The 13,112-nt window shown below is 44.2% G+C and overlaps 2 protein-coding genes across 2 annotated transcripts; one reads left to right on the top strand and one right to left on the bottom strand.

Moving 5' to 3' along the window:
- The first annotated feature begins 1,404 nt into the window (after nt 1–1,404).
- LOC122421294 (F-box only protein 27-like) lies at nt 1,405–2,274 on the top strand. Its single transcript, XM_043437156.1, has one exon. The coding sequence runs from the start codon at nt 1,405–1,407 to the stop codon at nt 2,272–2,274; it is 870 nt and encodes a 289-aa protein (XP_043293091.1).
- A 4,349-nt stretch (nt 2,275–6,623) lies between these two features.
- On the bottom strand, nt 6,624–12,505 carry LOC122421720 (major allergen I polypeptide chain 2-like). Its single transcript, XM_043437957.1, has 4 exons — nt 12,500–12,505; nt 9,197–9,284; nt 8,500–8,684; nt 6,624–6,857 (listed from the first exon to the last, which is right to left on the bottom strand). Exons 2-4 carry the CDS (start codon nt 9,261–9,263, stop codon nt 6,756–6,758), a joined length of 354 nt encoding a protein of 117 aa, XP_043293892.1. The 5' UTR covers nt 9,264–9,284; nt 12,500–12,505; the 3' UTR covers nt 6,624–6,755.
- Nucleotides 12,506–13,112: the final 607 nt, after the last annotated feature.

Below are 13,112 nucleotides of genomic sequence, written 5' to 3'. Positions count from 1 at the left end.
CTATCAGAAGGCATATATATATATATATATATATAAACATATGCAATCTGAGCATGGTTACGCCTTATTGAGAGGTCATGAAAGTACACCTAAAACCAGGACAGTAACTTTAGTAACTTGAACTCAGTATAGCATAGCCACCACCACTAGGAAAAGCTAAGGACCGATAGCTCAGATCAAGTACTGCAGGAAGTATTGTGGTTTGTCGACCTACTGATCTGAAAGATCTAGATAAAGTGCAATTAGTGGTCAGAAGTAAGCTACCCTGGGCAGGCTCATGAAAGTGAACCTTCCTGATTCATCCTGAGAACATCCTGAGAAACACAGTCAACGTAGGCAATGACTTCCTATTTTTCTCACAAAGTCAGGAGAACCCATGCATCTGATTTAGACAGGATTTCAAGGACAGCTAAACCAAAAGGCTTGTGTCATCAGAGGGTCAATTGTCATGAGAAATCCAGATAAAATCACCACTACATACTCAGGAATTTCAGTTAGCAGCATGGCCTTTTAAAAAATATCACCAAGCTGAGTCTAAAACTGCAACAGGTATATCAAGTCAGAGCCACGGACTCCAGAAGCTGATCAATGATCACTCACGTGTCCATCATTATCAAATCCCCATAGAACGGCAATTTTCTGAAAGCATTCCTTTTTCTTCTATCTCTTTTAGAAGATATAATGAAATAACAACCTTCATGTATTTCAACCATTTATCTTTGGGGGTGGGGAGGAGGGGCTCTCCTACATAATGCCTCTTATTGTAATTTCAACTAAAGTGTATTTTTTGTTTTCCCTATTTTGCACTAGTTTAACTAGAGGTCTTTGGCAGGGAATAGTCGGTCCTACTTATGTTAAAGAAAGTGGTAAGGCAAACTGGGGTCTTCAAGTAAACAGAATCCCTGATACAACTGGAAAGGAATACATAATCTGGGGACAGTTGTTTGTACATTTTTTTATTATAGCCTTTCTGACTGGTGTGAGATGATACCTCATTGTAGTTTTGATTTGTATTTCTCTAATAATTAGAAATATTGAGAATCTTTTCATGTGCCTCTTGGCTATCTGTATGTCATCTTTGAAGAAACATCTGTTTAGATCTTCCACCCATTTTTTCATTAGGTTGTTTCTTGCTTTGATATTAAGCTGCATGAGCTGTTTATATATTTTGGAGATTAATCACTTGTCCTTTGCTTCATTTACAAATATTTTCTCCCATTCCTTGAGTTGTCTTTTTGTTTATTGTTTCCTTTGCTGTGCAAAAGCTTTTCTGTTTAATTAGGCCGAAATTAATAAATAATTTGTTTATTTTTGTTTTCATTTTCATACTCTAGGAGGTGGATCAAAAAAGATATTGCTAGGTGAGGCAAGGTGAAGGCCCACTGGTGAGGAACACTGGCTGAGATGCAGGCAGCCGCGGGGCCTGGCGAGGAGACCATGGGCGCCTCAACCTCCTGGGGCCTGCTCCCCCGCGTCCCAGCTCCGCACCACGAACCACAAGAGGTTCCGGGCCCGAACCATCTGCCCACCGAGATGCTCCGGGAGGTGCTGAGCTACCTGCCCCCAAGCACGCTGCTCCGGCAGTGCCGCCTGGTGTGCCGGCGCTGGCGAGAGGTGGTGGACGGCAGGGACCTGTGGCTGAGCATCCTGCCCTGGAAACACCCCGACCTGTGGCCCGTCATCCTCACCTGCCTGCCCCCTGCTGGCGACCCCGGGCCCTGCATCCTGGGCCGCTTCTGCGAGCTCAGACCCATAGGGCGCAAGCTCACCGTGAACCCCCCGGAGAAAGAAGACCTCTGGAATTGTATGATGCTGAGCGGTAGCGATGACTCGGAGGAAGAGGAAGACTTGGGGGTCAGGCTGAAGACTTCTGGGGAGACTAGCTACAGTCCTGCCTACAGGTGTTGGTACAAGGGAGAAATTTTGGATCTGGAGGAGGAGGGCCTGTGGCGGGAACTCCTGGATAGTGGAAAGATTTGGATTTCTGTCTGTCGCCGCTGGACAGAACAACAAGGCAGTGACCGGATGTATCAGCTAGTCGTCAAGCTTCTAGATGCCAACTATGCCACCTTGCATTATTTCTTCCATAAACGTTTTCCTGTCCGTCCGCGGACAGGCAGCTTCTCCTTTCGGATCATGCATGCGTTCACCAACATCAAGAAGGGCGTCCGCTTTGTGTTGTTTGACCACAGTGTCGAGGGCTATGACTCGTGGCCTGAGCAGTGTGGAGTCTCCAGGCCCCAGTCCAGTGTCATCGTACGGATCCATCCCTAGGCTGTCCTTGTGAGACAACCTGACCATGCCTTCCAGGAGCTGCGACCATTGGCCAGACCACCTCAATAATCAAGAGCTTGTAGCTCCTGGCATCCTGGGATCTATCCTGGGTCCAATCAAGGGACCTACTGGGCCTTGTCTTTAAATTCTATGAGAAACTACGAGAAGAACGTTCTTACATCAGGGTTACTGACTGAATGCAGCCCCTGTTCTATGTAGTGGAGACACACGGGTGAAAACAAGGCTCCTCACCCTCCCCCCCAGTGCCAGGCCCAGTGGTTCGGCCCCTGTGCCCTCTGCCCTTGTCTTCTGTTTCTGCTGCAGGGGCTTCATTGATCACTTCCAAGAATCCCTCTCCTCATGTCTGAACCAGAAACCCATCCCTCTGGCTGAGTAATTCCAGTCTCTAACCTTCCGTGATTTCAAGACTTTGACCAGGACTCAGAGCTGAAAGTTAAACTAACTCAAAAAATTGTTTAGAGGCAGAGGGTTCTGCCCACCCTGTGCACAATGAATTTGGTCCCCAGAGCCCAGCCCTATTCTGGATTCTACGGTGGATAGAATTATTTTGTTATTTTGAAATTCTTTTTGAATTTGGAGATAATAAATCAGGAATGTATCTTCCAATCATAGTTAATAAATACAGTATTTGCCTAAAAAAAAAGATATTGCTGCAATTTATGTCAGAGAGTATTTTGCCTATGTTATCCTCTAAGAGTTTTATGGTATCTGGCCTTACAATTAGGGAGGGATTATAAACTTTGAATAAAAATTGTAAAAAATGAAACCCAGGAGAAAGAGAAAACCCATGGAGGAGAAAAAAAATTATTATAATTAATGTCCTTAGAGAGAAAAGATATTTAACCTGGGAAACAAGACAAGGGACTGTAGAGAAGACACTAAAAAAAATAAGAAAAGTTTCTAGAAATCGACAATCCAAAGATTCAGTAGAAGAGATTTTTAAAAACATAAGCTAGAGAAAACTTTTCAGAAGAGAGAAGAGAGAGACAGACAAACAGGAAGACAGACACTGAGAATCAGCAAAAGGTTGAAAATCAATTCATGAGGTTTAGCATTCAAATAAGAAAAGTTCCAGACAGTGAAATTAGAGAAAGCTGAAGAAGGAATTCATTAATCAGGAAACATAAATCTCTAAATTGAAAGGACCCATCTGAGTACTCACCTCAATGAATAATTTATTTTATTTTTTTTTTATTTTCTGTCTGTATTTTTATTTTTATTTTTTTCCATTTATTTTTATTAGTTGGAGGCTAATTACAATATTGTAGTGGTTTTTGTCATATCCATCCGAGCTATAGGAAAGCCCACATGCTGAGGGGCAACTAACAAACTAAATAGAGGACCACAATCCACAACAAGAGAAGCCTAGTCGCAACTAGAGAAACCCCTGCACACAGCAACAAAGAGCCCACACATCACAACGAAGACCCAGGACAGCTAAAAAATTTAAAATAAAATTTAAAAAATTTTTCAAAAGTGAGAATGAGAGAGAAGGTATATGAAGTTTCAGGAAAAGAGAGAAGTTGTCAGAGTTATCTAAAAGAAATCAGATGCTTTCTTTCCTCAACTCTGTAGCCAGAAAAAGTGAGCTATTCTGAGGATCTGCTGCTCTCAGTACACTATCTAATGAAAAGGGTTCTTATGTGTTCTGTTAAACTTAACGTAGATACATAATCTTCACCTTGAGATAAAAGAAGGATACACATGCTTTTTACATAAAGTAAGTTCAACATAGTTCTCACTCTCTCTGCTCTCTACTGCACAATGTAGGAGGTACATACAAATGATCCTTGTACACATCAGACCCATTACTTTAAGAAGCTAGTCTCTTTTAGGAAACTGAGTCTAATAACCTATAAATGAAAGCATGTTCCATGTTCTCTATAAAGTACATTAAACACAGAACTATGATTTAATGCCAAGTACATTTTAGATATTATACCTTAAAATGCCTCATGTTCATTTTAAAAATTATATAACAGCCTGCAGATTCAGGAAAGCAGTAATGTAGCTTTCACCATTACTCATGAAGTTTCATTTCCTCCACATCAGCTCGGTCTCTATAGCCCACTCATGTATGAGGTATGAACAATTTTCATAAATTGGATGTACTGAGTGGATTTTCTCCTCCCTGGATGGTGTTGGGGTTGGGGGACCAAGGCATTCTAAAATCCAAGGAAGGGATGTCCCTGGTGGAACAGTAGAAAAGAATCTGCCTTCCTGTGCAGGAGACATGAGTTCAATCCCTAGTCTGAGAAGATTCCACATGCTGTGGACAACTAAGCCCATGTGCCACAACTACTGAGCCCACATGCTGCTACTATGGAAGTCCATGGGCCTAGAGCCTATGCCCCACAACAAGAGAAGCTACCACAATGAGGAGCCTGCTCACTGCAATGAAGCGTTGCTTGCTGCAACTAGAGAAAGTTCGAGCAAAGCAATGAAGACCCAGCACAGCCAAAAATAAATAAATATATAAATAATCAAAGGCTTTGTTCATAGTGATGCTTCCTAAGCTCCACTGGACTTCACACTCCAGGATGTCCAGCTCTAGATGAGTGACAACACCATCACGGTTATCTGGCTCATTAAGACCTTTTTTGTATAGTTCTGTGTATTCTTGCCACCTTTTTAAAATCTCTTCTGCTTCTGTTAGGTCCTCACCATTTCTGTCCTTTATTGTGCCCATCCTTGCATGAAATGTTCCCTTGATATCTCCAGCATTCTTGAAGAGATCTCTAGTCTTCCCTGTTCTGTTGTTTTCCTCTATTTCTTTGCATTGTTCATTTAAGAAGTCCTTCTTATTTCTCCCTGCTATTCTCTGGAACTCTCCATTTAGTTGGGCATATCTTTCCCTTTCTCTCTTGCCCTTTGCTTCTCTTCTTTCCTCAACTATTTGTAAAGCCTCCTCAGACAACCACTTTACCTTCTTGCATTTCATTTTCTTTGGGATGGTTTTGGTCACTGCCTCCTGTCCATATTCTTCAGCTACTCTGTCTACCAGATCTAATCCCTCGGATCTGTTCATCAGCTCCACTGTATAATCATAAGAGATTTTATTTAGGTCATACCTGAACAACTTAGTGGTTTTCCATACTTTCTTCAATTTAAGCCTGAGTTTTGCAACAACAAACCATCCTTCACCAAATATATATACACTAAGATTTCTGCAATGTCAATTCACCTCATCAAGTATATGATTTATCTCTTTGTCTATTAAAATTTTATTTTGTACTTTTCAAAAAAGTTTAGACCTTTATAGTATGACTTGAACACTTTAATACAAGGTCTAGAGAGCATCCAGCACTTGATAGATGTAAAAGCCAAGGTGTAGAAAGAGTAAATGGGTGAATTTAAATACCTCAGTCCAGCCAGCATGTCAAAGAAGAGTCAGGACTCAAGGTTCTGGACAATTAGCCCCAAGTACCAAGTTCAGCTCTCAGCATGTGATTTTATTATGCCTACCTGGCCAGAAGATAGAGAGATTTTTACCAGTTATGCTACTCTTTATGTGGGTCATGCTGACTGTAGCCTGACATTGCACTAGACCCTAGGAAACCGATAAAACCTAGGCTATTTCTTGGAGCCTTGCAAATTTCCTATGGTAATGCAACTACCTATTCATGCTCTTAGAAGTAGGCTAGAGGGTTCAGGATGCGTTCCCATGTGGCACATTCTGTAGTTCGCACTTTACAGCATGAGATGTTTCCATGGTAACAACATTCCCACTCGGGTAGCTTCTTCCATCTACTCCCTTCTTCCTGGTTCAACACTTCATGGGGGTCCTGATCCCCATGGCAGGACCAAAAACAGCAGTGGTACTAAGTGTTCCTGAAGAAATGCTGGCTCCTCACAAGTCACCCACCTAAGATGTAGAAAATAGGGAATGCCATTGGGAGGGAGAAGGGACCTGTGATGAAGCTGCTCAGTCTTTGCCTGAGACACCCATCAATAACCAGAGGGACAGTTAAAGGATTAGAGGCTCTGCCATTGTGCTAAAGGTCAGAATGGGAGACATGCTATCTGTAGCCATGGGCAACACTTTAATCCTTCCAGGCTGCTGAAGTAGAGGGGTTGTGTACATGTTATTTTGCTTAATGTTGATACACAATCCCCATTCAACAGATGACAGAATGACTTGATAAAGTTGCAACAAACTTGCCTATGGTCCTGCAGCTTGTCAGGGACAGGGCCTAGGTTTACCATCATTCTGTCTGACCCTGGTCCCCATGCTCTCAATGATCACATGTGTCACTTCTCACCATCTCCCAAGACCTCCTGCCTCACATCCTTCCCATAGCACAAACACACACACTGGGCACACTGAGCAATGCTGCAGTTATTTAATTAGAGTCAGACTGATACAGACCACATCAGGTGGGACAGGTGTCTGGATTCCAGCTTCAGATGAGGAGAACAGGGCAGGAAGTGCAAGTGCAGGCTGGCATCCTTGGCAAAGATTATGTCACCAAAGATGTCAGACTGAGACCTAATCCTAAAGCAGTGTTCACCACTGAGGACACCTTATAGCCGGTGCAATCTTTACTGAAGATGATGGAAAGCTGGAAGGGAGGAAGAGGAGGAGGGACAGGATATGAGCCCATACCCGGGCTATCCTGTCTCCCCAGGATCACCTCACACCTCATGCCTCACCCTCAGGGATTCAGCCCCACCCCCAGCAAGAACCTCTGCCCACAGACCCACCACTGGAGAGGGGGCTGCCAGCAGGCACCAGGGGGAGGATGGCTCCCTAACAGTCCAGACACAGGCATCATGAGTGAGACAGAGCCACCAGCCAAGTCAGGAAGGGGAGGAGATGGCAAGGGTCAGCAGGGCGCAGCCAGGACTGGTCCTGAGGTAGGAGCAAGGTGCCAGAGTCTGGGTTTGGGTCACACCTCCTGCACCTGAGCCTCTTCTGTCAGGAGTGCTACATGGACAGAATGTGCATGCAGGTGTTGTAAACAACCCCGTGTGTCCTGTGAGCTTCTACTAGTGAATGAAACTCTACTCATGGCAAACTTCTCATTTTAAACACTTCATTACAGAAAAATATGCGGACAGACTATTCACAATTTCCAATACTGTCTGACAAGAACAAGAAAGAAAAGATAGGCTGTCAGTAGATATATTGCTAGCTCAGGCGAGCAGTCACAGGTACCTGGAAGCTTCCTCAGGAGCCTCAGGCACCAAAACACCACAGTGGAAAATCAGGCTTGTAGACATGGAGACCATGTCAGTGGAAATGGGGCTATCAGCCCGAGCAATGGCCAACGGAGTGGGAACAAAAGGAGGTGACAAGACCACAGGCCAGAAACTTCACAAAGCCAGGGAGTCCCAGGCTGGAAAGAGACTTTTAAGGCAGGGGCTCCTTTTCAATATTCCTAAAATAGAGCTGGGGCTTCCTAGGTGGCTCCGCGGTGAAGAATCTGCCTGCCAAGCAGGAGACATGGGTTTGATCTCTGGGTTGGGAAGATCTGCTGGAAAAAGAAATAGCAACCTATTTCAGGATTCTTGCCTGGAAAATCCCATAGACAGAGGAACCTGGGAGGCAATAGTCCATGGGATTGCAGAGTTGGGCGTGACTTAGGGAGTAAATCACCTACACCAAAATAGAGCTGACAAAACTACACTTGTGTGAGCTGAATGCTTCCTTTCCTGCCAAATATTAAAATTCTACTCCTCCAATGCTGGCTCCAAAACTGAAGGGAAAAAAAACACATGAGTCAACACACTTGGCCTATTGCACTGACATTAGTCCTCTTTCTGTGACCTGATTGACATGATACAGACGTATTCAGTAACAAGAGGCTGGATGTGCAGGCAGACTGCACTTGCATATTATAGGTGCTGTGGGGGCATGAGAGCTCAGTCACTTCAGTCATGTCTGACTCTTTGTAATCTGCCAGGCTCCTCTGTCCATGGGATTTTCTGGGCAAGAATACTGGAATGGGTTGCCATTCCTTACTCCAGCCCATCTAAATGACTTAGGGATGGAACCCATGTCTCCTGCGTTGCATGTGGATTCTTCAACACTGAGCCACTAGGGAAGCCCATTAAGGTGCTGTAGGGTGGACCAAAGGTTTATGTAGTTAATAGCTCTTTAATAATAGCTCTTGTCTGTCATACATCCCAAGACTGCATAATCTATTACCATGTGACATACTGCACTATGCATATGTGAGAGCTGGGGAAGAGTAGATTTACCGTGATTCTCAGATGATTCAACCTGTTCACAAGTCCGCTCTCAGCGAAGCAATCTTGAGTTTCTTGTAGTGCTAATTTTTCTGCATCAGTAGCTCCAACCAAATCGAGGGTGTTGTTCAACAATGGCGGTGGTAATGCAAGGGATACAGTGGTAAGGACTCCATAAAAAACAGGGCAGGCTTCGGCTGAAGGCACAACAGAAAACACCTTGTCACAAGAATAACCAAGGTAGAAGGTTCCTGTTTCCTACCACCTGATAGGAACTCACACATCCAAAACTTCAGACTCACCTGCCACAGGGACCCACCCTCTCCCAGGACTGCTTACATCCCAGACAGAAAACCTTCCCTACGAGGCAGTCCCAGCAGAGGGAGCCGCAAGAGGGGCCGGGCCTGGAGATCCCTCTGCCCTTGACCACCGCTCCCAGGTATACTAGCCTACTTCCTCCCTTCCAATGAGCACCATTACCCTAAACAAATCCCCCAGGGTGTGCGCAGATAATGACCCATCCAGCTCCACACCACCCCCTCCATTCAAAGACTGGAAGCCTCAGGGAGTTTGTGCCAGACTCCTGGGCACTGATCTGCCAGCTGCCCTCAGAATCTGTCTGTTGAGGCAGCTTGGACAGGACTGGGGAAGATGCAGTGAGACGGCACCAGGCAAGGATCAGGAGGGCCATCCAGAACCTCCTTCCTACCCTCACGCGTCTCAAAGGTCAGCTCTCTGGTCACCAGCAGGGCCAGCAGAAGCAGTGCTCCCTTCATCGTGGCGGCAGCTGGAGTGCTCTGGGCAGGGTTTCTGTTGCTTTATAAACCACAAGCTTCCTGAGCCCAGCCCACATCTCTCCCAGACGGACCACAGGCCTGTGATCATGCAGCTGGTACAGGTGGCTCCCTAGGTCCTTGGGGTGTTTACTGTGGAACACCATCCTACTCTGAGAGCAGAGCTGGAGGACCTGTGGGGATATCTTTGCCAAAGACCAAGTGGAGCTGACATTTCTGACTTCATTTGGAGCCAAGTGCTTTGTTGTCCCACCCCCAACCATCATCTGTTTTCCTGAGCATCCATCCCCCAGCCCATCGTGGTTCCAAGGGCAGCACTCTCTCAAACTGAGCAGATGGAATCACAGGAGGGCCAAGGACAGCTCTACACCACTGTCAGGTAGAAAAAAGTTCATCCAGAATCCTTCCTTTTTTCGACAAATTTAAGTCCTGGGGATAAGAATGCTGCACTGGGCCTTATTGAAGCCCCTGAATATCTTAACATCTTACTGAAGCCCCCAAATATGGTAAACTCCCAAATATCTCTAGACAGGGCCCTGATGAATGGTGGACAGTAGCCTTGGACTCTGAATCATTCTGATCCGGGAACTCTTAGGACTTAAGTCCATGTGGGTTTTTTCAGGGGCTGGTAATTCTGTAATTTTGAATCATGCCACCAGCTTTCCTCAAATATTCAAGAGAGAAAGTTCCTATGTTCTAGACCCCTAGTGGCTCCAGTCTTTTCCCTTCTCCTGGCTGTCCCGCCCTCCTCCAGTATGAACCTGGTCTCAAGAGATGTTTGGACTGCAGTCTATCCAGAGGCATCAGGGAGTAGCTGTGGGGTTGTAGAGTTTATCTCCTGGGGCAGATGCTCTGAGGTCCACAGCCCTACAGGACACTGGGGATGGAGGATATAAGGCCCAGAGGGCTGGGTCCACCACAGGGGGCAGTGCATATGTGCAAACTCTCTCAAGAGACAAACTCAAAAAAAAAAAAAAAAAAAAAAAGAGACAAACTCAACCTTCCATGCTACCAAAGCAGTTTGTTGGGACAAACAATTTGAGATAGTCCTTAAAAACTCTAGAAGAAAAGTCTGAGAAACTCCCAATGGCCAAACTGGAAACAGTTTGAAGACAAAATAAATAAAAGAGAATTAGATAATAACCCAAAGTATAAAGTAATATGTATCGGTCCATACTGATATACATATCAGTTCGGCTCAGTCACTCAGTTGTTTCTGACTCTTTGTGACCCCACGGACTGCAGCACGCCAGGCCCCTCTGTCCATTGCCAACTCCCGGAGTTTACTCAAACTCATGTCCATTGAGTCAGTGATGCCATCCAACCATCTCATCTTCTGTTTTCCCATTCTCCTCCTGCCTTCAATCGTTCCCAGCATCAGGGTCTTTTCAGATGAGTCAGTTTTTCATATCAGGTGGCCAAAGTATTGGAGTTTTAGCTTCAACATCAGTTCTTCCAATGAATATTCAGGACTGATTTCCTTTAGGGTTGACAGGTTGGATCTCCTTGCAGTCCAAGGGACTCTCAAGAGTCTTCTCCAACACCACACTTCAAAAGCATCAATTCTTCGGCACTCAGCTTTGTTTATAAATCCAACTCTCACATCCATACATGACCACTGGAAAAACCACAGCCTTAACTAGATGGACCTTTGTTGGCAAAGTAATGTCTCTGCTTTTTAATATACTGTCTAGGTTGGTCATAACTTTTCTTCCAAGGAGTAAGTGTCTCTTAATTTCATGGCTGTAGTCACCATCTGCAGTGATTTTGGAGCCCCCAAAAATAAAGTCTGACACTGTTTCCATCATTTCCCCATCTATTTCCCATGAAGTGATGGGACCGGATGCCACGATTTTTGGTTTCTGATTGTTGAGCTTTAAGCCAACTTCTTCACTCTCCTTTTTCACTTTCATCAAGAGGCTCTTTAGTTCTTCATCACTTTCTACCATAAGGGTGGTGTCATCTGCATATTTGAGGTTATTGATATTTTCCCCAGCAATCTTAATTCCAGCTTGTGCTTCATCCAGCCCAGCATTTCTCATGATGTACTCTGCATATAAGTTAAATAAGCAGGGTGACAATATACAGCCTTGACGTACTCCTTTCCCGATTTGATACCAGTCTGTTGTTCCATGTCCAGTTCTAACCATTGCTTCCTGACCTGCATACAGGTTTCTCAAGAGTCAGGTCAGGTGGTCAGGTATTCCCATCTCATTCAGAATTTTCCACAGTTTGTTGTGATCCACACAGTCACAGGCTTTTTCATAGTCAATAAAGCAGAAATAGATCTATTTCTGGAACTCTCTTGCTTTTTTGATGATCCAGTGGATGTTGGCAATTTGATCTCTGGTTCCTCTGCCTTTTCTAAAACCAGCTTCAACATCTGGAAGTTCATGGGTCACATATTGTTGAAGCCTAGCTTGGGAAATTTTGAGCATTACTTTACTAGCGTGTGAGATGAGTGCAATTGTGCAGTAGTTTGAGCATTCTTTGGCATTGCCTCTCTTTGGGATTGGAATGAAAACTGACCTTTTCCAGTCCTGTGGCCACTGCTGAGTCTTCCAAATTTGTTGGCATATTGAGTGCAGCACTTTCACAGCATCATCTTTTAGGATTTGAAATAGCTCAATTGGAATTCCATCACCTGCTCTAGCTTTGTTTGTAGTGATGCTTCCTAAGGCCCACTTGACTTCACATTCTAGGATGTCTGGCTCTAGGTGAGTGACCACACCATCGTGATTATCTGGGTCGTGAAGATCTTTTTTGTATAGTTCTGCTGTGTATTTTTGCCACCTCTTCTTAATATCATCTGCTTCTGTTAGGTCCATAATATTTCTGTCCTTTATTGAGCCCATCTTTGTATGAAATGTTCCCTTGGTATCTCTAATTTTCTTGAAAAGATCTCTAGTCTTTCCCATTCTGTTGTTTTCCTCTATTTCTTTGCATTGATCACTGAGGAAGGCTTTCTTATCTCTCCTTGTTATGCTTTGGAACTCTACATTCAAATAGGTATATTTTTCCTTTTCCCCTTTGCTTTTCACTTCTCTTCTTTTCAAAGCTATTTGTAAGCCCTCCTCAGACAGCCATTTTGCTTTTTCGCATTTCTTTTTCTTGGGGATGGTCTTGATCCCTCTCTCCTGTACAATGTCATGAACCTCCATCCATAGTTCATCAGGTACTCTGTCTATCAGATGTAGTCCCATAAATCTATTTCTTACTTCCACTGTATAATCATAGAGAATTTGATTTAGGTCATACTTGATTGGTCTAGAGGTTTTCCCTACTTTCTTCAATTTAAGTCTGAATTTGGCAATAAGGAGTTCATGTTCTGAGCCACAGTCAGCTCCCAGTCTTGTTTTTGCTGACTATATAGAGCTTCCCCATTTTTGGCTACAAAGAATATAATAATCTGATTTCAGTGTTGACCATCTGGTGGATGGCAATGTGTGGAGTCTTCTCTTGTGTTTTTGGAAGAGGGTGTTTGCTATGACCAGTGCATTCTCTTGTTAAAACTGTATGAGCCTTTGCCCTGCTTCATTCTGTACTGCAAGGCCAAATTTGCCCATTACTCCAGGTGTTTCTTGACTCCTACTTTTGCATGCCAGTCCCCTATAATAAAAAGGACATCTTTTTTGGGTGTTAGTTCTAGAAGGTCTTGTAGGTCTTCATAGAACCGTTCAACTTCAGCTTCTTCAGCATTACTGTCTGCTGCATAGACTTGGATTACTGTGATAATGAATTGTTTGCCTTGGAAATAGAGATCATTCTGTCATTTTTGAGACTGCATCCAAGTACTGCATTTTGAACTCTTTTGTTGACTATGCTGGCCAC

This window comes from Cervus canadensis, chromosome 18 (genome assembly GCF_019320065.1).
Source record: "Cervus canadensis isolate Bull #8, Minnesota chromosome 18, ASM1932006v1, whole genome shotgun sequence".
NCBI classification, from domain to species: Eukaryota; Metazoa; Chordata; class Mammalia; order Artiodactyla; family Cervidae; genus Cervus; species Cervus canadensis.
This window is presented reverse-complemented; position numbering and strand designations above follow the sequence as displayed.

What these genes read in the sequence shown, in the direction of transcription:
- LOC122421294 (XM_043437156.1), top strand. Translation starts at nt 1,405, where the DNA reads ATGCAGGCAGCCGCGGGGCCTGGCGAGGAGACCATGGGCGCCTCAACC.
- LOC122421720 (XM_043437957.1), bottom strand. Translation starts at nt 9,263, where the DNA reads ATGAAGGGAGCACTGCTTCTGCTGGCCCTGCTGGTGACCAGAGAGCTG. An exon ending in GACCTTTGAGACGCGTGAGG is followed by an intron (nt 8,685 to 9,196) that starts GTAGGAAGGAGG and finishes TTGTGCCTTCAG; the next exon opens with CCGAAGCCTGCCCTGTTTTT. An exon ending in TGAATCATCTGAGAATCACG is followed by an intron (nt 6,858 to 8,499) that starts GTAAATCTACTC and finishes CCTCCCTTCCAG; the next exon opens with CTTTCCATCATCTTCAGTAA.